The 27,165-nt window shown below is 43.3% G+C and overlaps 1 protein-coding gene across 3 annotated transcripts in view; it reads right to left on the bottom strand.

The window, feature by feature from the left end:
- The window catches only part of LOC134212017 (transcription factor mef2A), a 356,530-nt gene that overhangs the window by 313,954 nt on the left and 15,411 nt on the right, over window positions 1-27,165 (bottom strand). For all 3 annotated transcript variants that reach the window (XM_062689518.1, XM_062689510.1, XM_062689500.1), the window contains exon 2: window positions 24,493-24,809. In XM_062689518.1, the coding sequence (XP_062545502.1) occupies window positions 24,493-24,592 (100 nt within the window). In that variant the 5' untranslated portion in view covers window positions 24,593-24,809. The remainder of the gene's footprint in view (window positions 1-24,492; window positions 24,810-27,165) is intronic.

Raw genomic sequence — 27,165 nt, 5'->3', positions numbered from 1 at the left:
CTTTTAGAGTCCTCCGAAGATCAACGTGCTAGGTATATTTTGGCACAAACTTCCAAGCGTACGGAGTCGGGGAGGTTTGAATGTGGACTTCTGTGGAAAAGTGACAACTTCGAGTTTCCTTGTAGCTACAAAATGGCTGAGCGTCGATTAGTTTGTTTAGAGAAGAAATTTGCCAAGGATCCTGCATTGAAAATAAAGGTGGTAGAGCAGATAAACGAGTATCTGGAGCGCGGTTATGCTCATATCGCTTCCGAAACAGAACTGCGGCAGTCTAATCCAAGTCGCGTCTGGTATCTTCCATTGGGAATCGTCCAGAACCCCCGCAAACCCGAGAAATTTCGCATAGTTTGGGACGCAGCAGCACGTGTAAAAGATGTTTCGCTTAATTCTATGTTGCTTGTGGGACCAGATCTTTTGACTCCACTGCTGAAAGTCATCTGCGGTTTCAGGCAACGGCAGTACGTAGCAGTTGGTGATGTCCGGCAAATGTTTCACCAATTGCTAATGAAACAAAGCGATCGACAAGCTCAAAGGTTTCTGTTTCGATCCGACCCTCAGCAAATGCCTACAGTATACGTCATGGACGTTGTTATCTTCGGGGCGTCTTGTTCTCCGTGTTTGGCACAACATGTGAAAAACACCAATGCCAAAGAGTTTGAGGGAACGTATCCAGAAGCAGCGTCGGCGATTATCAACTGTACTTACGTAGATGATTTTCTGGACAGTAGAGATACAGTGGAAGAAATTGTGCGGCTAGTAGGAGAAGTGCGCTGGATCTTCGACAAGGCTGGCTTCGAGATTCGCAACTGGCAGTCAAATTCTGAGGAGGTTTTACGACGGGTCGGGGCCGACGTCAACGATACAGCAAAATTCTTTTCAGTGGAGAAGTCCACAGTTGCCGAACGAGTTTTAGGGATGATGTGGGACCCCAAGGACGATTTGTTCGTATTTGACACCCAATTCCGTGAAGATCTTCGCCCGTTACTGTCTGGAAGCATCGTTCCCACAAAAAGACAAGTCCTTCGTGTGGTTATGAGTCATTTTGACCCACTCGGGATTGCAGCAACTTATAGAGTACATTGGAAAATTCTGATTCAAGACACATGGAGATCCGGCGTTAAATTTGATAATCTAGTAACAATGGTGGATTTTGAGGATTGGAAACGATGGGTCCAATTAGTTCCAAACCTGAGAAAGGTTAAAATTCCTAGGTGCTATTTTCCACATTACGACCCTGTCAGTTACTCCTCTCTAGAACTCCACGTTTTCGTCGATGCCAGCCTCATGGCGTATTGCGCTGCAGCATATTTCCGGATTTTCGACTACGGATCACCGCGTTGCGCTTTAGTATCGGCAAAGACGAAAGTTACACCGCTAAAACCTCAATCAGTTCCACGCAGCGAACTGTGCGCCGGAGTGCTTGGAGTAAGACTTCTAAGGAGCATCCAGGAGAATCATTCAATACCAATCCAGAAACGCTATCTGTGGACTGACTCAACAACCGTTCTCGCTTGGTTGAGAGCGGATCCTCGGAAGTTCAGGCAATTCGTAGCTTTTCGGGTTGCTGAGATTCAGTCGGAAACAAGTGTTGACGAATGGCACTACGTCCCAACGAACTTAAACATTGCCGACAAGGGTACCAAATGGGGAAACGGCCCTTGTTTTGACCCGGAAAGTCCATGGTTTTCGGGACCAGCATTTCTACATCGACCGGAATACGAGTGGCCACGCCAACCGATCAAGTTTACAGTGCTTCAAGAGGAGATTAAATCAGTTCAACATCACGAAGTAGTTTGTGATTCAGTTTTCGACTTTACAAAGTTCTCTCGTTGGGAGGATCTTGTGAAGAGCCTTAGCTATCTGCACCACTTCGTTCATCGTTGCCGAACTTCGCACCGAGTAGCAACCGGGTGCAGGGTGGCAGTATTGGAGCAGAAAGATTACGCAGCAGCAGAAGCAAGTGTGTGGCGAGTAGTACAATACGCAGAATATTCCAAAGAGATTTACATTCTGCGTAAGAACGTCGAACTTCCCAAAAACGAATGTAAGTCCCTCAAAAAGAGCAGTTCCATTGCAAATCTGTCACCATTTTTGGATGAAAGAGGTGTGCTGCGAATGCGTAGTCGTATTAACGAAGTTTCGGTCTATTATTCCACGGATTTTCAAAATCCGGTGATAGTCCCCCGAGATAACCACGTCACCAATTTGCTCATCCACAAATACCATCAACGTTACGGACACGCTAACGTCGATACTGTCGTGAACGAGTTGCGCCAACGGTATTACATACCCAAAATTCGCTTCGTGGTCAAGAAGGTCGTGAAGCAATGTATATGGTGCAAAGTCTACAGAGCAAAGCCATCCGTGCCAAAGATGGCTGTTCTGCCGCATCCAAGGGTAACACCATACGTTCGCCCGTTTACATTCACAGGTCTGGATTACTTCGGGCCATTGATTGTGAAGCGCCGTCGAAGTAACGAAAAACGATGGGTGGCACTATTTACATGTTTAACTGTACGAGCCGTACATGTGGAGGTAGTACATACGTTATCAGCAGAATCATGTAAAATGGCGATTCGCCGTTTTATATCTCGAAGAGGGGCACCACAACAAATATTCAGTGACAACGGCACCAATTTCCGGGGAGCTGCTCGCGAGATTGCCGAACAGATAAAATCTATTAACCGGACATTAGCCAGTACGTTCGTCAACGCTGAAATTGAGTGGATATTCAATCCACCCTCCGCTCCTCACATGGGTGGTGTATGGGAGCGGAAGGTACGGTCCATTAAAGATGCGTTCAAATCATTAAACCACCAGCAACATTTGAACGACGAAGAACTGATGACTTTTCTAGCAGAAGCCGAAATGATTGTCAATTCCCATCCTCTGACATTTGTACCACTGGAGGATTCAACAGAAGAAGCCATCACACCCTACAACTTCCTGCTGATGAGTTCGAGTGGTGCGAACACTTCATCGCGAATTCCCATTACCGAGGAAGTCCAGTTAAGAGTGAACTGGAAGCTATTACAACAACTTCTGAACCAGTTTTGGAAGCGGTGGATCCAAGGCTACCTTCCAACCATAGCACGTCGCACCAAGTGGTTCAACGATGTTCGCCCGCTTCAGGTTGGAGATCCAGTCGTCATCGTAGACGAGGCGGTTCGTAATGGATGGTTACGAGGCCGTGTTGCAAATGTTTAACAGCATCAGGAGTGTTCCAGAGACCTGCGGTCAAAGTAGCCTTGCTGGACGTCCTGCAGAGTGGTAAGGCCGTTGAAAGATAAGGCATTACGGGTCGGGGTGTTGCGAAATACGAGAGATAGGCCCTTTGGATCTGCAGTGCAGTGAAGCGGCGCGTAATATCCACGCGCATCGTTGAATTGTTGACAGATCTAACAGTGACATCAGCAAAACAAATGAACACACTCCTATGTGAAAGTTAGGTTTGGCGGAATAGCTGCTGTTTTATACAATTAATTAATTCTATATTGTTCAATTTAATAATCCTATTACTATACTATACTATTTTTGAGTGAATTCGATTGATCAATTAAACGAAAGTGAACTTACGTCCTAAATTAGTACCTAATAATTACGGGAAAACCGAACTGCGAAACCGTTTTACAACATGTGCAGTAGGGTGGCTCAAATTAGTATGGGAAAAACTTTTTTCAATTTTTTTGATGGGCCGCCCTCTTATTCGGTTCTATTTGATGCCCTGATGCTCTGGACAAAATTTCAGCCAAATCGGTCAACGTTTGGGCGGTGCTAAATTTGTTGGAAGTTTATATGCAAAAATGTATGCAGAAACATCCAAAAACAGTGAATTGCAGTTGGACGGCACAACTTACGATGAAGAACTATGATATTCATTCAGATCATGGAGAATTTAATACAGAATGGTATGCTGAAAACCGCGAGAAGATTAGAGTTTGCCCGGCTAAGTTATTAGTATTTCTGTGAAGTGGGGTTTGAGCAAATTTCGTTTCTTTTACCTTTGAAAAGAAATAAATTCACCCCTGCAACACTCCAGCAAAATGCTAATATCTTTGCCTAATAAACTCTAATCTACTCGCGGTTTTTAGCATAACATTCTGTATTTTATTTTACAAGAACTGAATGAGTATTATGGTTCTTGATCGTAAATTGTGCCGTCCAACTGCAAATCACTGTATTGGGATGTTTCTGCATACATTTTTCCATATAAACTTCCAACGAGTTTAGCACCGCCCAAACGTTGACCGATTTGGCTGAAATTTTGTCCAGAGCATCAGGGCATCAATTCATTTCATTTATTTAGTTAACATCTAAACAGATAACACTGAATCAACAATTTGACGCCACAATACACGGTTCGAGGCTGCATCTCTCCATCCTCGGATACGCCCCACACTCGCCAAGTCGTTCTGCACCTGGTCTGCCCATCTCGCTCGCTGCGCTCCACGCCGTCTCGTACCTGCCGGATCGGAAGCGAACACCATCTTTGCAGGGTTGCTGTCCGGCATTCTTGCAACATGTCCTGCCCATCGTACCCTTCCGGCTTTAGCTACCTTCTGGATACTGGGTTCGCCGTAGAGTTGGGCGAGCTCGTGGTTCATTCTTCGCCGCCACACACCGTCTTCTTGCACACCGCCAAAGATGGTCCTAAGCACCCGTCTCTAGAACTGAGTGCTTGCAAGTCCTCCTCGAGCATTGTCCATGTTTCATGTCCGTAGAGGACAACCGGTCTTATAAGCGTCTTGTACATGACACATTTGGTGCGGTGGCGAATCTTTTTCGACCGCAGTTTCTTCTGGAGCCCGTAGTAGGCCCGACTTCCACTGATGATGCGCCTTCGTATTTCACGGCTAACGTTGTTGTCAGCCGTTAGCAAGGATCCGAGGTAGACGAATTCCTCGACCACCTCGAAGGTATCCCCGTCTATCGTAACACTGCTTCCCAGGCGGGCCCTGTCGCGCTCGGTTCCGCCCACAAGCATGTACTTTGTCTTTGACGCATTCACCACCAGTCCAACTTTTGTTGCTTCACGTTTCAGGCGGGTGTACAGTTCTGCCACCTTTGCAAATGTTCGGCCGACAATGTCCATGTCATCCGCGAAGCAAATAAATTGACTGGATCTATTGAAAATCGTACCCCGGCTGTTACACCCGGCTCTCCGCATGACACCTTCTAGCGCAATGTTGAACAACAGGCACGAAAGTCCATCACCTTGTCTTAGTCCCCGGCGCGATTCGAACGAACTGGAGTGTTCGCCCGAAATCTTCACACAGTTTTGCACACCATCCATCGTTGCTTTGATCAGTCTGGTAAGCTTCGCAGGGAAGCTGTTTTCGTCCATAATTTTCCATAGCTCTACGCGGTCTATACTGTCGTATGCCGCCTTGAAATCAACGAACAGATGGTGCGTTGGGACCTGGTATTCACGGCATTTTTGAAGGATTTGCCGTACAGTAAAGATCTGGTCCGTTGTCGAGCGGCCGTCAACGAAGCCGGCTTGATAACTTCCCACGAACTCGTTCACTAATGGTGACAGACGACGGAAGATGATCTGGGATATCACTTTGTAGGCGGCATTAAGGATGGTGATCGCTCGAAAGTTCTCACACTCCAGTTTGTCGCCTTTCTTGTAGATGGGGCATATAACCCCTTCCTTCCACTCCTCCGGTAGCTGTTCGGTTTCCCAGATTCTGACTATCAGTTTGTGCAGGCAAGTGGCCAGCTTTTCCGGGCCCATCTTGATGAGCTCAGCTCCGATACCATCCTTACCAGCTGCTTTATTGGTCTTTAGCTGTTGAATGGCATCCTTAACTTCCCTCAAGGTGGGGGCTGGTTGGCTTCCATCGTCCGCTGAACTGACGTAGTCATCTCCTCCGCTGCCTTGACTTTCACTGCCTGTACTCTCAGCGCCATTCAGATGTTCCTCGTAGTGCTGCTTCCACCTTTCGATCACCACACGTTCGTCCGTCAAGATGCTCCCATCCTTATCCCGGCACATTTCGGCTCGCGGCACGAAGCCTTTGCGGGATGCGTTGAGCTTCTGATAGAACTTGCGTGTATCTTGAGAACGGCACAGCTGTTCCATCTCCTCGCACTCCGCTTCTTCCAGGCGGCGTTTCTTCTCCTGAAAAAGGCGGGTCTGCTGTTTCCGCTTCCGTCTATAACGTTCCACGTTCTGCCGGGTACCTTGCTGCAGCGCGACCGCCCGCGCTGCGTCCTTCTCCTCCAGAATCTGTCTGCACTCTTCGTCGAACCAATCGTTCCGTCGACTTCGACCCATATACCCGACGTTGTTCTCCGCTGCGTCGTTGATGGCTGCTTTGACTGTATTCCAGCAGTCCTCAAGAGGGGCCCCATCGAGCTCACCCTCTTCCGGCAACGCTGCCTCGAGATGCTGCGCGTATGCAGTGGCGACATCAGGTTGCTTCAGTCGCTCTAGGTCGTACCGCGGCGGTCGTCGGTACCGAACATTGTTGATGACGGATAGTTTTGGGCGCAGTTTAACCATTACCAGATAGTGGTCAGAGTCGATGTTAGCGCCACGATATGTCCTGACGTCGATAATGTCGGAGAAGTGCCGTCCATCAATCAGAACGTGGTCGATTTGTGATTCTGTCTGCAGTGGTGATCTCCAGGTGTACCGATACGGGAGGCTGTGTTGGAAGTAGGTGCTGCGAATGGCCATATTCTTGGAGGCGGCGAAATCAATTAGTCGTAGGCCGTTTTCGTTCGTCAGCCGGTGAGCGCTGAACTTTCCAATAGTCGGTCTAAACTCCTCCTCTTGACCAACCTGAGCGTTCAAGTCTCCTATGATGATTTTGACGTCGTGGCTTGGGCAGCTGTCGTACTCACGTTCCAGCTGCGCGTAGAATGCGTCCTTATCATCATCAGTGCTTCCGGAGTGTGGGCTATGGACGTTGATTATGCTGAAGTTGAAGAACCGGCCTTTGATCCTCAACTTGCACATTCTTTCATTGATCGGCCACCACCCGATCACGCGCCTTGCATATCGCCCATCACTATGAAAGCTGTTCCCAGCTCGTGTGTGTTGCCGCAGCTCTGGTAGATGGTATGATTACCTCTAAACGTTCGCACCATTGATCCCTTCCAACAAACCTCCTGCAGCGCTACGATGCCGAATCCACGGTCCTTGAGCACATCGGCGAGTATGCGTGTGCTCCCGATGAAGTTGAGAGATTTGCAGTTCCACGAACCGAGTTTCCAATCGCTAGTCCCTTTTCGTCGCAGTGGTCTTCGCCGATGGTTCCGGTCCGTACTCTCTTGTTGATTGTTCGTTGCTTAAGATTTTTTAAAGGCTGGCTTGCAGGGCCTGACACCAAACCCCTTAAATTTCCGGAGGACCATTCCTCCTTATTTCCGGTGGACCATGGTGCACAGTTTCACTTAGAGTCCCTCGCTGGCACTCGGACGATGATCAGCCGCCCCTAACATGGAGAACAGACGCTGTTGTGAGCCGATCCTGACATGGAGAACAGACGCTCAATAAGATTTGCACCTCCGGAGAGGAGCAAACCCCCCTTCCCTGTCAGCATACGACCATAGTTCCCACCGGGGTTGGTTACCCGATCTTCCCTAAGGTTGCTCGTATCCCGGCCAGCACCGCGGGTGGTAGGGATAGGAGTTGCTGGGTAAGAGGCTAAGGACCGCGAGATGGGGTCTATTTTATTCCTTCAGGTACGCGAAGTACCAATGGTACGCTTTACCCAGCATTTGCCGTGCCAGGGCATCAAATAAAACCGAATAAAAGGGCGGCCCATCAAAAAATTTGAAAAAGTGTTTTTTGAGCCACCCTAATGTGCAGTGCATATTAGTTCGATGCAACCCTGGTTTCAAAAGCTTGCAGGGACAAGCTGGGTTAATTTCCGTTATGAAGTTCTTCTCAATCGGTAAATTTTACTCATATTGAATTTGGTAATCGAAACTTATACATTTTAAATCTCAGCTTCTGCACTCTAGCTGATCTATCAAAAAATGAGGATCCCTAGAAACACAATAAACTAGCAAACAACAGTAAACTAGATGAAGTGAATAAAACAACCGCGAAATAATTGTGAAAATAATCAAAAGACGTCCGGGACCCTGCTGTTTGAAATCATGATTTCGCGATCGCAATATTCAACATGTTAACCAAGAACATATACTTCCTAACATCCAATAAGGTTCAGGTTTCCCATAATACAAGTTCCATACAAATGCTTGCATACTTGTTCTTTCATTTAAATAAAGCGGGTGCGATGAAATGTGCATAAATTTGCAAAGTTTAATTACAAGATAAATCATAGCATAGCATAGCATAGCATAGCATATGTGATTGTACAAATCGTGGGTGGCTATACAATCCTCAATTCAAGCTCCATCCGGAATAAGGGCGAATGTCGCAAGAGAAGACTCTCCCCGTCGACCCCCTCTCCCTTAAACAAAAGTGACAAGCAGCAGATCTCTCTCTGGTTTATCATTTCAGAACGAAAGAAAACAATGCGAACTTGCATTCTGAGGTGATAAACTGCAAAGAAACTCCCTGCCTGTCACTTTCATTCAAATGAGGGGAAGTCGACGAAGAGAACCCTCTCCCGCGACACCCGCCCCCTCACCAGACAGAGCTTGAATTGAGCAATCTACTGTATATTGTCGCAAATTGGTACTTGGGATTAGTACCTTTTCCTATACAGTAGCAGTTGTATACCTGGCCACGTCCTTACAATCACGGAAGGAAGGGAAGGAATGTTAGTTCAACATCTACTAGTGACGATGCAGGGAACCCATACTACCTTCATAGATGTCTCGGGAAGGAAAATTTGTGTTAATGGGAAAGGTAAATAATAGGGAGCTCTATTCGACAATATAGAGCGTTTGTCAATAACAGTATATGCTGTAAAAGTAATAAAATATATTCATCAATTTACTTACGAACCGTCCTAAGGGAAAAACAAAACAAAACACGAAATTTCGGCAAATCGCGCGGTCGTTCTGCCGTCCGAAACAAGAGCCAACACGCACTTAACTAATTAACTTTATTACCGGTCGCGCAATGCAAAACACAAAATTTCGGCAAATCGCGCGGTCGTTCTGCCGTCCGAAACAAGAGCCAACGCAACACGCACTAAACTAATTAACTTTATTACCGGCCGCGCAATGCAAAACACAAATTTCGGCAAATCGCGCGGTCGTTCTGCTGTCCGGAAACAAGAGCCAACACGCACTAGTTTAATTACAAGATAAATCTTCGCTCAAATGTACCATACGTCTCCATATGCTTTCACGCTTATATGCTCCTGAACAGCTTTCAAAATCCCTACCTATCGGTTCCGAAAAAAACATGGGGACATGGACGGTTGAAAAACAAACATGAGGACATTTAGATACCGTAATAAATTAGATTATCGTAATAACTTATTATTATAGCTTATTTGAACATTCCATCATGCAGACATGCAAGTGACTTCAACACGGTTAAAGCGTTTTACTTTGTGAGCAAATAATCTCATCAAATAATTTTCACAATCAAACAACAAACGCCAGTAATCAGCCGATTTTAGAGGTCAAGAACTATAAAGGCAATACATGAGTATCGAATACAAACTTGTTATCTAATTTTATCGTCCAGTGATTAGCAACTACTCAATAGTTTGGATATGCAAGAAAATTGTTGCTTGAAAGCTGTTTCCATTGATTACCTAATGCCAATCGATGCTACTTCATAAAGGGTGTCCATGATGAAATTGCCTCACACAAAATTGATTCGTAAAATTCGAGTTTTCATCCGATTGCCATCAAATTTTCAGGGAATGAAAAATAACTATTAAACTTCATTTTACCATTTTACTCGTATTTTATTTACAGTCCATACGCAAATGCCCGCACCTTGGCCTTAACCCCGGCTATAAGATTCTGCACAACCTGTGAATCAACCGTTTTTTGCATGTAAACCCATACTTTCTTCAATTCCTCGACGGTCTTCACTACCTTAGGTCGTTTAAGAAGGAGCAGCTTCATAATCGCCTAGTACTTCTCGATGGGGCGGAGCTCCGGAGGATATCGAGTCATAGAATATCAACTCATGGAGGTTTGACTGTATTTGAATGTATCACTTCAGTAGCAGTCAAGTGAAACTTTGACTTAAGATTATGATTTAAGTTGGCGGACTGCTACTGATGCGAAAATATTTTTGCAACGTTTCCCTCCTGTGGTATCCAATAGGAGCATTTGAAATGTTAAGCTAGACAAGTCCACGGAGTTGTCAGATACGCGTGAATACGAGAGACGGACACAAATTTTCGGTAGTGTTTTCGATGGATGATCTAAATGTAAATACAGTAACCGTTCGATAACTGAAACGCCTTCTAGACGTCAAACGGTTGTCAATCGACGTCAGATACAATAAAAGTGCATCTAAATATGCAGCGCAATGCAGCTGTCATTACGTTTGACATCAATTTGAAGTTTAGTAGTCCGATAACTGCAGAACTGTTGCAACCAGTGGCGCCGGGAGTAGGTAGGACAAGTAGGACATGCCCTTCGCATGAATTTGCTTTGGTGGGACAGTCAAGGCATTGTTCTACCTATGATTATGGTAAGAGTATATGAAGTCATTGACTGGCAAGAATCTGTGCGTTATCAAATGGTGATTTCAAAACTAATCGGAGTCTTTAGAATTAGAATAATCATAGACGGCGCAATACTCCTACCTTAACCGATTCAATACGGATTTTTTTTTCGTCGTATTTCAACATAAATTTTGGAGATACTGCTTCAAAAAAGATGTTAACCATAAAAAAAGTAGTAATATGGGGGAAAATTTTTTTTTTTGAAATCTTTTAGGGCTTCCAAACCCTTCTTGAGTACAGTACAGAAAATAAACAACAAAGCGTTTTACGGGGCCTCAATCCTAATATGAAGTTGGCAATGGTACTTGAGACATAATTAAACTTTTTTTTATCAAATCGCAGTGTTACCAGAACATCAACGGTACTCCAAACTATTCTTGAGTTCAGATCTTGGAGGTCTTCAAGACCAACCGAGTGATTGATAGGTTCCTGAGCTTCTGTGTTAGTTGTAGAAACCCCATGGGACATCATTACATCAGTATTTAAAAAAATCAACATTCCCAGAATAGCTATAGTACTCCAAACCATTCTTGAGTTCAGATCTTGGAGGTGTACAAGAATAACAGAGTAATTCAAAAGGTTCTCGAGCTTGTGTGTTAGTTGGAGAAGCCCCACGGGATATTATTACATCAGTATATAAGAAATTTAACATTCCCAGAATAGCTAAAGTACTCCAAACCATTCTTGAGTCCAGATATTGGAGTTCTGCAACACCAACAGAGTGATTCATAGGGTTCTGAGCTTGTGTGATATTTGGAGCGACCCCAAGGGACATCATTACATCAGTATACACAAATCACAAAATTCTTAGAGCTCCTGAGGTACGCCAAATCATTCTTGAGTATTGGAGGTCTACAAGATCAACAGAGTGATTAATAGGTTCTCGAGCTTGTGTGTTAGTTGGAGAAGCCCCACGGGACATCATTACATCAGTATATGAGAAATTCAACATTCCCTGAATAGCTACGGTACTCCAAACCATTCTTGAGTTCAGATATTGGAGGTCTACAACACCAACAGAGTGATTCATAGGGTTCTGAGCTTGTGTGATAGTTGGAGCAACCCCACGGGACATCATTACACCAGTATACACAAATCACAACATTCTCAGAGTTCCTGCGGTACTCCAAATCATTCTTGGGTTCAGATATTGAAAGTCTACAAGACCAACAGAGTGATTAAAAGGGTCCTGAGCTTGTGTGATAGTTGGAGCAACCCCACGGGACATCATTACACCAGTATACACAAATCACAATATTCTCAGAGTTCCTGCGGTACTCCAAATCATTCTTGAGTTCAGATATTGGAGGTCTACAAGACCAACAGAGTGATTAATAAGTTCTCGAGCTTGTGTGTTAGTTGGAGAAGCCCCACGGGACATCATTACATCATTATATAAGAAATTCAACATTCCCTGGATAGCTACGGTACTCCAAACTATTCTTGAGTTCAGATATTGGAGGTCTACAACACCAACGGAGTGATTCATAGGGTCCTGAGCTTGTGTGATAGTTGAAGCAACCCCACGGGACATCATTACACCAGCATACACAAATCACAACATTCTCAGAGTTCATGCGGTACTCCAAATCATTCTTGAATTCAGATATTGGAGGTCTACAAGACCAACAGAGTGATTCATAGGTTTCCGAGCTTGTGTGTTAGTTGATGAAGTCCCATTTGACATCATTACACCAGTATATACATAATACAACATACCCAGAATATTCACGATACTCCAAAGCATTCTTGAGCTCAGATATTGGACGTCTACAAGACCAACAGAGTTATTCATAGGTTTCTGAGCTTGTGTGTTAGTTGGGAAGACCCACGGGAAATCATTACACCAGTATATACAAATCATAACATTTAAAAAATATCTACTTCTTCTCCTTATTGGCATTCCATCCCCACACTGGGACGGAGCCGCCTTGCAGCTTAGTGTTCATTAAACACTTCCACAGTTATTAACTGCGGGGTTTCTAAGCCAGGTTACCATTTCTGCATTCGTATATAGTGAGGCTAGCACGATGATACTTTTATGCCCAGGGAAGTCGAGACAATTTCCAATCCGAAAATTGCCTAGATCGGCACCGGGAATCGTATCCAGCCACCCTCAGCATGGTCTTGCTTTGTAGCCGCGCGTCTTACCGCACGGCTAAGGATGGCCCCAATATCTACGATACCATAAATGAGCTATTCCAACTCATAAAAACAGTTGAGACATCGATGTTGATCGATTTTAATTTTAAGATCTGTACTCAAGGATAGTTTGGAGTGTCGTAGATATTGATCGAAATCTGTGGTGTGTCAGTAATGGTGTTACGAGGTACCTTGGAGCTATTCCTCCAACTAGTAAGGACATCAAAGATCTTCATGTTGATCGATTTGAATATTAATATCTGTACGGTACGACCTAGAGCGACTGAAGCAACCTGATGTTGCCACTGTATACGCGCAGTATCTCGAGGCAGCGTTGCCGGAAGAGGGTGAGCTCGATGGGGCCCCTTTTGAGGACTGCTGGAATACAGTCAAAGCAGCCATTAACGACGCAGCGGAGAACAACGTCGGGTATATGGGTCGAAGTCGACGGAACGATTGGTTCGACGAAGAGTGCAGACAGATTCTGGAGGAGAAGGACGCAGCGCAGGCGGCCGCGCTGCAGCAAGGTATCCGGCAGAACGTGGAACGTTATAGACGGAAGCGGAGACAGCAGACCCGCCTTTTTCAGGAGAAGAAACGCCGCCTGGAAGAAGCCGATCACGAGGAGTGCGAGGAGATCGAACAGCTGTGCCGTTCTCAAGAAACACGCAAGTTCTATCAGACGCTCAACGCATCCCGCAAAGGCTTCGTGCCGCCAGCCGAAATATGCCGGGATACGGATGGGAGCATCTTGATGGACGAACGTGTGGTGATCGAAAGGTGGAAGCAGCACTACGAGAAACATTTGAATGGCGCTGAGAGTACAGGCAGTGAAAGTCAAGGCAGCGGAGGAGATGACTACGTCAGTTCAGCGGACGATGGAAGCCAACCAGCCCCCACCTTGAGGGAAGTTAAGGATGCCATTCAACAGCTAAAGATCAATAAAGCAGCTGGTAAGGATGGTATCGGAGCTGAGCTCATCAAGATGGGCCCGGAAAAGCTGGCCACTTGCCTGCACAAACTGATAGTCAGAATCTGGGAAACCGAACAGCTACCGGAGGAGTGGAAGGAAGGGTTTATATGCCCCATCTACAAGAAAGGCGACAAACTGGAGTGTGAGAACTTTTGAGCGATCACCACCCTTAATGCCGCCTACAAAGTGATATTCCAGATTATCTTCCGTCGTCTGTCACCATTAGTGAACGAGTTCGTGGGAAGTTATCAAGCCGGCTTCGTTGACGGCCGCTCGACAACGGACCATTTCTTAATGTACGGCAAATCCTTCAAAAATGCCGTGAATACCAGGTCCCAACGCACCATTTGTCGTTGATTTCAAGGCGGCATACGACAGTATAGACCGCGTAGAGCTATGGAAAAGTATGGACGAGTACAGCTTCCTGGGAAGCTTACCAGACTGATCAAAGCAACGGTGGATGGTGTGCAAAACTGTGTGAAGATTTCAGGCGAACACTCCAGTTCGTTCGAATCGCGCCGGGGACTAAGACGAGGAGATGGACTTTCGTGCCCATGGGCGTAGCCAAGGGGGGGCAGGGGGGGCCGTCGCCCCCCCCTAAATTGTGGAAAGATTGCACGGGTACTGAAATAACTTCCTTTAAACATGTGCACTTTACGATCCAATCATATACAGAAATAGGTGGTTGAAATTCAAAAGATTCCCAAAACTTATTAGGGCATCCAGGATCCATAATATATGAAAGTTCAAAACAACTCGAAACATTTCGGACTCAAAAATTCTCCTTGAAATCCTTCTAGAAGCTCCCCTGGGAACTTCTGAATTCCTCCGCAAAGTTATCCACAAATTCCTCTGGAAATCGTTCGAAAATCCTTCTCATGTAATTGTAATTCCTCCTTATCTAGAAACCCCCCACTATTTTTTTTAGGAAATTCACGAGGAAATTCCTTGAATATTTCTTTTCTTCTCTCCAAGATTTACTTCTAGATATTTCTTCGGTTATTCTCTCTTCAGGAAAAACCCGGCATTTCCTTCAGGCATGCATTCGAGAGTTCCGTCAAGAATACATACGGAATTTCTTCCCAAAATTCTACCAGAAGTTTCTTCAAAAATTTATGACGGAAATCCTCCGATTTAGCTCCATAATTTCACTTGTAAATCTATAAGAAATTCCTTCGGAAATTCTTCTAGGAACTTCTCCGAGCATTCCTCTCGGAACTCTTCCTTTAATTCCTCCGAGTAATCCCGGAAATTTTCTGGGAATACCTCCAAACATTCAATAGCAAAATCATCTAGCATTCTAATCTGGAATTCTTTTCGCAATTACTTCAGAATATCTTTCAAGAAATCCTCTAGAAATATCTTCATGAATTTCTCCTGGAATTCGTCCAAGTATTTCCCCAGAAATTCTTACAGGTATTTTTTCGGGAAATTCTTCAGGTACTTCTCCAGGAATTCCTTGAGGAATTTTCCCGGGAGATTTTCCGCGGAAGTGTACTAGAATTCCTTCCGGACTTCACACGGAATTTACTCGGATATCTGCCAAGAGCTCTTCCAGAAATTTCTTCGGAACAATCCGCAAGGATTTTCTTCAGCAATTCATCTGGGAATACTTTCAGGATTTCATCTGGGAATTTCTGCATTAATTCCTCCTGGTATTTCTCTAGGCATTCCTTCAGATATTTTTTCGGAAATTCCTTTAGGAACTTCTCTAAGAATTATTTCAGGACTTCCATGTGGGAATTCCTCCGGAAGTGCTTGTGGGAGTTCCTCCGGGAGTTCTTCCAGGAGTTTTTCCAAGAAATTCTCCGGTAATACCTCCAGGAACTTTACAGGGAATTCCTGGACGATATTTGGCAGGAATTTCACGGGAAATGGGATTTCGGAAGTTCCTTCAGAAATATTTTTTCTCTTTCTCTAGGGTATTCCACCGGATATTCCTCTGAAGTTCCACCAGTAGTTCCTTCGGGAATTCAATCAGGCTTTCTTCCAGGAATTCATTTAGCATTTCTTTAGGCATTTATCTACAAATTCCTCCAGAAGTTCCTCGTAGAATTTCTCTGGGAGTTCTTACGGGAACACCTCCGGGAGGTTCTTTTAAGAATTCTTCCAGGAGCTTCTCCTGGAATTCTTACGGAAGTTCTTTTGGGAGTTCATCCTAAAATTTTTACGAGAGTTCCTCCAGGATTTCCTTCGGAAATTCTTCCTGTAGTTCTTCAATAAATTCCTCCAGCAGTTCCACCGGCAGTTCCTCCGAGAATTCTTCTGATAATCTCTCCGGAAATTCCTATAGAAAATCCCCCGGGAGTTCCTCCGGAAATTACTCTAGGAGTTCCTCCGGGAGTTCCTTTTCAGAGAAACACCCGGAGAAACTGCCGGTGAAACTCCCGGAGGGATTCTCGTAGAAACTGCTGGTGGATCTCCCGGAGGAATTCCCGAAGGAACTGCCGGAGGAATTTCAGGAGGAACTCCTAGAAAAATTCCTAGAGGACCTCCCGGATGAGCTCCCAGAGAAACTGTCGGAAGAACTTCTGGAGGAATTTCCAGCTTAATTTCTGAAGAAAGCCTAAATGATTTCCTGAAAAAAAGCCTGAATAATTTCCTGGAATAGCTTCTGGTGGAACTCCCGGAGGAATTTCCGGAGAAACTCCCGGATGAATTGCTGGTGGAATTCCCATAGGAACTCTCGAAGGCATTTTCTGGAAGAATTTCTGAAAAAACTCCAGGAGAATTTTCAAAGGAACCCCTGGGAAACTACCAGAAGCATTCTCGGAAACAAGAGAATTCATCTTATAGACAAATCTCGTCTAGCTGAAACCTTTGTTGGGGTGTGTAGCTGGACCATCATCATCATCAGAGGACCTCCCGGAGAATTCCCTGAGGATCTCGCAGAGAAATTCTCAGAGGAGCTTCTGGTGAAAAATCTATATAAATTCCTGAAGAAGCCTAAATAAATTCCAATTCTGCCGAAATTCCCGGAAGAATTTTCAGAGGATAGATCTACCGGAATTATTTCTCGAATGAAATCCTAGAGAAATTGGAAATGCCGGTGGAACTCCTGGAAGAATTCCAGGAGGAATTTTCGGAGAAACTCCTGGATTCCCAGTGGAAATCTTGAAGTTTCCACCGGAATTCTTTCAGGCGAGTTAATCTAGGAACTCCTACGAAAATTCCATTGTTGATTTCATTTTCGGTATAATTTCTGTATAAATTTCCGGTGGAATTCCTGGAGAAATTCTTTGAAATTTTCACAAGAAATTATTCGAAACAATTCACGGAAAATTTTATGGAATTTACACAAGAAATTCGAAGATTTTTCGTGAAATTCTCAGGAATGTCTACTGGCAATTCTGCGGAATTTCCACGGAATATTCTTATTCTTAAAAATTATGGGAAACAGCACGAAATTATTTGAATTATTGCAGAGAATTCTGCAGAACTTATAAAGAAGTTCGTGAAGATTTGCTTGGAGTAAATAATGGTGGAATTTTCGGATCAATTCCCGGCAAAATTTATGATGGAATTCCTGAGGACACTGCCGAATAAGTTGCTTGAGGCATTCCTAAAGAATCCCTGATAGAATTTCGGATAGAATGCCAGGAGCAATTGTCGAAGGAATTCCTGGAGAAAGCTTGCATATTGATTTTTCTGCCTATTTTATAATAAATATTATTTTGAAATATTTTGGCTTTTTCAGTCTGATTTATTCAAACGGGTTTATATTTGCATTGCCCGACGTTTCGGCGCGTTTACTGGGTCTTTTTCAAGGGAAAAGCTGTCGAAGAATGGCAGACAGCTTTTCCCTTGAAAAAGACCCAATAAACGGGCCGAAACGTCGGGCAATGCAAATATAAACCCGTTTGAATAAATCAGACTGAAAAAGCCAAAATATTTCAAAAAATACCCCAGTCGAACTGTAATCAATAAATATTCTTTCAGAGATGATTTTCTTAAAAATTCAGATGTATGGTTCTAGTTTTCTTAAACTTATGGAAGAATGCATAAGACAAGACTTATGGAAGAATGCAGGATTTTTATAATAATTGTTATAGCCGATTTTATATTCTTTCTGAATACTAAGTTCGTTAATATTTGTCTCACTTTATTTAAAAATATCTGATGAGCAATAAATCACGCATTTTTAAATCCATTATTGTTTTAATCATTATTGTTTCGATTTGGTTTGGATTTTTTTTCATGTGTTAATATTCATGTGTTTTTATAAAACTACTATAAAACCCCCCTTCTCGAAATCCTGGCTACGCCCATGTTCGTGCCTGTTGTTCAACATTGCGCTAGAAGGTGTCATACGGAGAGCCAGGTGTGACAGCCGGGGTACGATTTTCAACAGATCCAGTATTTTTTTTTGTTTCGCGCTTGATATGGACATTGTCGGCCGAACATTTGCAAAGGTGGCAGAACTGTACACCCGCCTGAAACGTGAAGCAACAAAAGTTGGACTGGTGGTGAATGCGTCAAAGACAAAGTACATGCTTGTGGGCGGAACCGAGCGCGACAGGGCCCGCCTGGGAAGCATTGTTACGATAGCAGGGGATACCTTCGAGGTGGTCGAGGAACTCGTCTACCTCGGATCCTTACTAACGGCTGACAACAACGTTAGTCGTGAAATACGAAGGCGCATCATCTGTGGAAGTCGGGCCTACTACGGGCTCCAGAAGAAACTGCGGTAAAAAAGATTCGCCACCGCACCAAATGTGTCATGTACAAGACGCTGATAAGACCGGTAGTCCTCTATGGACATGAAACATGGACAATGCTCGAGGAGAACTTGCAAGCACTCGGAGTATTCGAGAGACGGGTGCTTAGGACCATCTTTGGCGGTGTGCAAGAAGACGGTGTGTGGTGGCGAAGAATGAAGCACGAGCTAGCTCAGCTCTACGGCGAACCCAGTATCCAGAAGGTAGCAAAAGCCGGAAGGACGATGGGCATGTTTCAAGAATGCCGGATAGCAACCTTGCAAAGATGGTGTTCGCTTCCAATCCGGTAAGCACGAGACGGCATGGAGCGTAGCGAACGAGTTGGGCTGACCAGGTACAGAACGACTTGGTGAGCATGGGGCGTATTCAAGGATGGAGAGATGCGGACTCGAACCGTGTATTGTGGCGTCCAATTGACATTGTTGATTCAGTGCTATCTGTTAAGATGTAAGCTAAATAAATGAAATGAAATGAACTCAAGGATAGTTTGGAGTGTCGCAGATGTCGAACGAATTCTGTAGTTTGTCTGTAATTGTATAATGAAGCCCGTGGAGCTATTCCAACTCATAAAAAAGTTGAGACATCAAAGATCTTCATGTTGATCGATTTGAACATTAAGATCTGTACTCAAGGATGGTTTGGAATGTCGTAGATATTGATCGAATTCTGTGGTGTGTCTGTAATGGTGTAACGATGTACCTTGGAGCTATTCTAACTCATAAAACTAGTGAGGACATCGAAGATCTTCATGTTGATCGATTTTAATATTAAGATCTGTACTCAAGGATAGTTTGGAGTGTCGTAGATGTCGAACGAATTCTGTGGTGTGTCTGTATTGGTGTAATGAAGACCCGCGGAGCTGTTCCAAATCATAAAAAAAGTTTAGGCATCAAAGATCTCCATGTTGATCGATTTTAATATTAAGATCTATACTCAAGGACAGTTTGGAGAGTTACGAGGTACTGTGGAGCTATTCTAACTCATAAAAATAGTGAGGACATTGAAGATCTTCTTGTTGATCGATTTGAATATCAGGATCTGAATTCAAGGACGGTTTGGAGTATCGTAGATATTGAAAAAGATCTGTTATACCGCTGGGCAGGCGCAGAATTTTATCACTAAGCATTTCAATTTCAATTATTTAACAAGAATATGGTTAAGTTTGGTGCTGATTAACATGAACATCAAAATTACAACTCAAGGATAGTTTGGATGGTCTATATCATCGTAGTGCCCGTAACCTGACTTGTGCAATATTTTTCCTAGATGGAGCAGTTAATTTTAATCATTTTTGCTGAAGAAAGCAAGGATCCATCTTTTAAAACTGATTTTTGACATCTGATTTTCGTCTTGGGTCATATATGACCCATCCGTATTGAATCGGATAAAGAACTTTGTGCTCGATTGGAACAACCAATTTGACAGCAAGCGCGCTGTTCCAATTTTGACATTGCGTCTCTTTGTTATTAATCCGGTCTTGTTAGCAGGAACCACCGTCATCGGGGCTGCACGCCTAACCTTTGCATCCCCAAAAGGGTTGGTGTGTCAAAATTTTGGTGATGTTTTTGCTCTAATTCATTCAATTTTTGACCGATTTGATTGAACTTTTCAGACATGAACCAGAAATTATCACAGTTTCAGAGGATTGATCGATTGGACATGTCGGGTGGCCATTTAGGACATTTGTGACTTTTATGTTTGTTATTCGTACCAATATCGTCTTTCTATACCCGTATCGGGAAAAAACTTATTTGCGATGCTTCTGAACGAATTTGGAAGCGTGATGGCCACGCTGTAACAGGTTGTAGGGCTCTAACTGGGGACATGTATCAGAATACTTCGAAATGTATCATGAGTCATATCCATCATCGGCATTTTTTGGCGAAAGCCAATGGTGGTGGCGTCGCACCGTTGTGGGCGACCAGTGGATGCGGTGCGGCGGCGTAGAAATTGCTCCAGAAGCTCCACCAGGTATTGCTCTGGAAGTTCCACCAATTCCTCTGGAAGTTTCTTCAGCAATTCTTCCGAAAGATCCTTCAGGAATTCCTCCGGAAGTTACTTTAGGAATTCCTTCGGAATTTACTTTAGGGATTCCTTCAGAAGTTCATTTAGGGATTCCTTCGGAAATTCCTTCAAGAATTCATTCGAAAGTTCTTTCAGCAATTCCTCCAGAAGTTCCTTCAGGATTCCCCCGGCAGTTCCTTCAGGATTGATTAACACAATTTCACGAAATTTTCATATATAATACCCCAGAATTTCCACTGGAATTTATCAGGAGTTAGAGCTAGAAATATTTTGGAATTTACACGACAAATTCTTTTAAATTTTCATGGAGAATTCTAGAAATTTATTTACATGAAATTCATCGGAATTTTTTACGAAAGAATGTTTAGAATTTTCACAGAAATTTCTATAGAACTTCTTCATAAAACACTTCGGAATTTGAACTGGCAATTCTTCCGAACTTCCACGAGAATCCTTCGCAATTTTTATTAAAAAAAAGGTAATGGGAATTTACAATCGATTTTTTTTAATTTTATATGCGAAGCTCTCCGCAATATGAATAGGAAAGTATTATTATTATGTGAAATTATGTGGTTATCCTGATTTTTATACTCGGCTCGTATGCGGAGTTTCTGTAAATTAACAGTACAACAAAACAGGTTGTTACCGTATAAGGTAACAATAAGTCAACGAACAAACACGAAATGTGGTACCATATATAAATAATAAACAAAAATTGTAAGACTTCGCACGTAGTATTTTTATGACCAAGAATACCCACATAAATCTTAAATTTATGTGAGTATTCTTGCTTGAGAGTGTATGTACCACTAACGCCTCCCACACCCCTGCTTGATGGCACAAATCTACCACGGCGAATTTCTCGCGACAATACCAAATCTGGGGCGAAGGAAGAGAAGGCAAAACCGAGGAAGAACGAGCAGGATCCGAAATCGTGGCAGTCGAGCAGGTACCGACCTAGGAGTCAGATCGGAAAAGAGGACTTCCAAAAAAATATCGTTTCGACAACCAACCCGCGTGTGCCAAAGAGAAGAAGGTATCGAAAATCAGCGCTCAACGGTGGACACTTCGCTAATCAGAAACGGGAGTTTACGGGTGCAAAACTAAAAATTGCAGACATTTTGTCGGCCATTCCCAATCACCGGAATTCAGTGCGTCCAACCCTTGTCCTTCTGGAACTCAGCCAGCCGTCATTCCACGTGGTGGTCTCAGTGCCCTAAATTGAGTAACCATAACCTCACCTGCGGCCTATGCCGGACTGGGCGGGCGACAGAAATCCAACATTCTGTACCCTGGTCAATCCTTCACCAGACCGTTTAAGAACCCAGGGAGTACGTCATCCGACTACCCACGACAGACGATAATCGTCGTCCGCGGCCGACAACCGGCCGTTTCTGTTTTCCACGCAGCTGGAAATCTCGCAAGGCCTTTGCCACCCTCTCTCGGCTGGAACAAGCTAGCGCCCGAACGTGACCTGGATCCACTTCGCAACAATAACCTCAACTGCGGCCGCTCGTCGCAATCGGCCAGCCTGGGCCCGATCGTTACCAGACACACCACCGTTATCTTCCCACGGAAGAGCGGAGAAGAGCGTTCGCAAGTGGACTAAATCGCCAACGAGGCCAACAATTACCTCCATCAGTCTTCCGTTCGTGGTACCAGCGTGCCTCAGCATACTCATCTTGCATCGGTTGGAGCCGAGTTGCCCTCCGGCGGCAAAACAACTCCCATCGTCCAGTTGTCATCCGTTACCGACTCAATGCCATACCTGGTCGTCATCTGGCGGAGAATTCCAGCACCGCCTTCCGGACACGTCAAACCGAACCCGATCCTGCTGCCAAGACCGTGAGCTAAGAAACCAAAAGTATGCAGGCAAGGTATGTGAACATTTCTCGCATGTCATCTAAGGGCCCCAACGTTTCCGATCGGCCGCACCAATACTAACCTTAATCACTAACCCTAAATCGATTCAGAAAAAATTAAATATAAAATGCTATAAAATGTACCATATTTCTTTACTTTTTTCCCTCAATTTCACGCATGTTCGTTGACTCGTCCTTGTTACGTCCACTTCGTTTGAGATAAGGTTCGTGTGTTCTCCTGAGCAGGTGTCTAGGCGACCCTGAGAACCCCAAAATCAAAGAGAGCAAGTAGGAGGACGTAAGGACGTCCCCTCCACAGGCGTACGGACGCCGTCATAGGAGGTAGTTACAAGGTTTTTAAATATTTTTTGGAATAAATTAAAGAACCAGCAAGCATTACATGTTATTATAATAAGATTACATAAACCAAGCTGAATTTATTCACATTAAAATGACCCCTGTATCCTGAGCTGTACGCCTTTGATCGTGTTGGAAAAAAATCACGATGGCTTTTCACACATTTTTGACTATTGTGACATGATTTCAAATGTCTCGATAATATGTTCGGTGTTTTGATGGCTGTTGATTTCAAGATAGACCATACCGAATGATAAATTCAATCCAAATCGGGTGAGTAGGAAGGCAAGCACTCACGAAAGCATTCACAAAGAATTTTTTTTATATACATGAAATGACGCTCAGTGTTCTCAGAATATATATCTGTTACAGCCTGCTGAGTTGTTAGGCCCATATGGCTACTTATTCAGTCCATTATTGTCTGTTTTTGATTTGTAGAAGCAAACTATCAAAATCTGTACGGATAATTTGCAGACACCCTGTAAGTGATTCCGTGGTGAATATTCTTCACATTTCTCAAGGCTCACAAATGAATGAAATAGAGTAATCCGCCATTATTTTAACGTCATCTAATGATACTCTTAGCTCTTAGCTAGAGTTGTCCTACGCAGTTGGCAAAAAAATCTGCTATCAGCCCGTACTCCAGTTAAAAAACATGCCAAAGAAAAAGCACGTGTATGCCAAGGTGGCTTTTTTGTAGTGATTTCATTTACCATCACCCCGCAGTGAATCTGTTTAATTTAGCAACTACCTACCGACGTTTTTCTTTTGTGCTTTCGCATATACCAAAACCATCGAATCATGTCCGGCGGTTGGAAACCTTCTTTTTATGCTTTGATTTAGATCTCCGCAAACTGTGGTGAATACCTTTTCCAGCCAGTCAGTAGGTTGCATACCGACGGAAAAGTTTTTTTTCCTTTTAGTTTACGACCTTCATAGTATGGCAGGAGGGGGTTTCCTCTAAGTCGTCATCTGCTCTGGTAGCATGCCCATTCATTTTAATATCGTTAATGGACAAATTGCTCCAAGTTGCATATCGTGCTACCCCCGGTAAGGATTATGTTCGCTCGTGCATAGTCAACTTAATTTTTTTATTCGTTCAGGGTAGTTGGCGATTTTGTATTTTTTATATTTCGGTGGCTTTTAGCCATGGATCTAGTTGTGTCAGAGTTATGCCAGTATAGTAGAAATATTGTGCGGCGAAAAGCTAAATTTCCAACATGTGTACTGGACCCATCTGCTGGCGAGTGGCTGGGTAGAATAATATGTTTGGTACACATGGCAACAGGAACTGCTCTGTACATCTCATGGAGCATTTTCTGGGAACATGTTCTAGGAAAAACTTGCAACATTGTAGATAATATCTGAGTTGGGTACATCGTTGTGCCATTCACTAGGTGCTGCTATGTAGATATTAACAACGTTGATACACATTTTTATTGTTTTTTAAATGCGCGGTAGTCTACTTTGAGACAAATTTATTATTCATTGAGGAAACGCTTTGTGATGGCATGCATATCATCCTTTTCAATTCTTTTATTAATTTTACAAGGTTATACTACTTAACATGTTGGGTCACATTGAAGGTCTTCCATTAAGTTTATTTTTAACAAAAAAAATCCTTTGTAATTATAACCAAAACATGAAAATTTTGGTTTTAAAGGCTCTGGGTTTACGTATTTAATTGATATGCAAATTAAATAAAAATTTTGAATTTTGAGTGATTGAAAAGTAAAATTAGGTCAAATGTTATTTTTAAGACAAAATTTTAAACTGAAGTTACTCACCTGAATTGCTGCCGGATCCAGACCCTCCCTTGACCGCATAGTTGTTATTGATTGAGTTGAAGAAATTGACCGCTCCGGTCCGCCGTAGAATCCAAAACATCTTGCCGCTGCTACGCTGATATGCTCTGATATGTCAATATCTAAATCCGGAATTCAATCCCACTTTCACAGCTTGAATCACTTTTCACTTGCTCCTGGGGGAGCCGAACCCAACAAACGAATGGAAGAATACACCGCAAACGGATTCAGCAACTTTTGCACGGACGAATTGATCAATTCGTATCCCAGCGGGGGAGTATGGCTTTTCTTTTCTATTCCTGGAGGGGGGGCACAAAATACCTTTTCTTTGCACTGTTGCTCCTCGCGGATCGCGTGGCGATGGCACAGTGACCGGACGCCGGACAAAACTCAAAATTTCATTTTTACTTAAGTAGCAAATTCATTAAGTCTATTCGTAATGGTTGTCGTGGTGGCACAGCGATATTACAAAATGAACGTTTGTTTTCAATACTACTATCGAGTTGTCAAAATGTTTCAAGTGACTGCTAACAAGCGTTTGCCTCGTCCGTGATCAGAGAAGCGATGTATATCTGTTGCAGGCGTACCATGTTCGCTAAAGTCGATGAGTTTCTGGGAAAAATACTTCTCGAGGCAGAGACATATTGGCCAATTATCCATAATCATTTCTTCTGGAGGCCTTTTAATGGCTATAAACCTCTCGTTTTTCAAATTGATTGAATATAGAGTGACTTTTTTGCAACAAGTGGATACGACGAATTCTATTCTGGGACAATTCTGAGAAAGAATTTCCGAAAAAAATGCCTTTGGGTGATTAATGCACTTATTTTGCTAGCACCGAATCTTGTTATTATCAATGTATGAAAAGCTGTCCAATTTGTACAAAGATATCTACATATTGCAAATTAGCTTTTCGATTGTCAATTTTTGCTAATTTTTTAAGTTAAATAAATATATATTTATATTTAATTTATAATTTATATGCAAAATTTTGAACAGAAGAAAAATTAAAAGCAAGTAGATGCGTGTAGTATTGAATGTCGAAGTTGGTTAACAAAAACGAGAAACCCGAATTGATATACCGAGCCGCTCGGTTCATATTCCATCTTATAGAAACCGAATAAAGACTACAGGCATTAAACAGAAAGATGGCTTCCAACAGGGTCTGTGTACTATGTTACCGGACAATGCAGCACAGAGTCAGCATCGACAAGGCAGTTCCTTCAGCTCAATGCAGTTATCCCAACCCGGGAGAGGTGGTCTACCAAAACTACTTCAACTATCAAGAACGGAACAAATAGAGAAAATGAATATGACATCAATTAGCCAATGAACGATTAGTCCGATTACGTGACATAAAGATATGTTTATCAGAGATTCAAACGGTCAAACAAGATCCAGAAAGAAAATGTCTTAATTTAATATCATTGGTAAGGAAATCTTTCATTCAATACCAACGGTAACGGTTAGCGACTTGTGTTCTTTGCTACTGCAAAAAGGATGGCAATCAGCAGTAAATATTTCATCTGAACAAGAACCAGATCTAATGAACGCAATTCTTGATGGGTTAAAATCAACCTATTTTGTAACCTTAGATTAATTGAAGCAAAGTGACGTGTTTTCGAATTTGTTGTTCAACACTGCACTCGATGGTGCAAACAGAAGATCTGTATGATGTAGATTCTGTACAGATGTACAGAAGCAGTGTTGTAAAATGTCATTTGCATTCGTTTGTATATTTTCTCCAAAACTTTTTCCAGAAGGTAGCTATCAATTCATGATGTATGACGAACTTATAGCGCTTAAATGTGCCTACAACTTTGTTTAACAAGACATTGCTGTAAATATGTAATCTGGGGCGTGGGATGCAAAATGTCATTCAAATGACATTATGTCAAATGACACGTGACATTTTGGAGAGTTTTAACTCTCTAGCCTAAGATGTTATATTTAGAGCAATGTACCCTTGGGCAAAAATATAGCCCTACTCAAGCATGAGTACATCTAAAATTATGCAAAAAATTTGGCTTCTAAAGAAAGTTATGAACAAATTAGTCAAATGACATGCAGATGAATTTACTGTAACAGAAGATTATCACGTGATCGCATATCCCGGAGCCATAAGCACTGCTTATAAAAATGATAAAGAGCGCTGCCGACGTGCTCAAGGCAATGCGTAGGGCTGAGAAGCTAGCAACCCTCGCTAAAATGATTCGTAGCATAAGGCGGACAAGAGCGGCGAGATTCTCATTGTCCTAAGAATAGCTCACAAGCTGGCGGTATCTTATAAGAAGCACTATCCCAGGAAGTTCTAGGTGAGGGTGTAAATGTGAGGGCTGGTGACCAATAATGTGAGCAGCTGGACGTAGTCACGACAGTGGAAAAAATCACCTCGACCATCAAGCACCAGGGTAGAGTGCTGGTAGCAAAGGCGTCCGACCACCTACGAACAGGACCGCAGGGGACGCAGATTGTCGCGATGAAGTTACCGGTCACAGACGCCAAATAAAAATAATCAAAGTAGGTAAGCTGAAAGATGACTGGTATGCACGGTATACAGAATCAAGGTAGGCTCGTACCTTGAATGACAGTTCAAAAGTGACGTGATTGGTATCGCAGAATGAACGAGTGCAAAAGAAGGCCAAACTCAATCGT

This window comes from Armigeres subalbatus, chromosome 1 (genome assembly GCF_024139115.2).
Source record: "Armigeres subalbatus isolate Guangzhou_Male chromosome 1, GZ_Asu_2, whole genome shotgun sequence".
NCBI classification, from domain to species: Eukaryota; Metazoa; Arthropoda; class Insecta; order Diptera; family Culicidae; genus Armigeres; species Armigeres subalbatus.
This window is presented reverse-complemented; position numbering and strand designations above follow the sequence as displayed.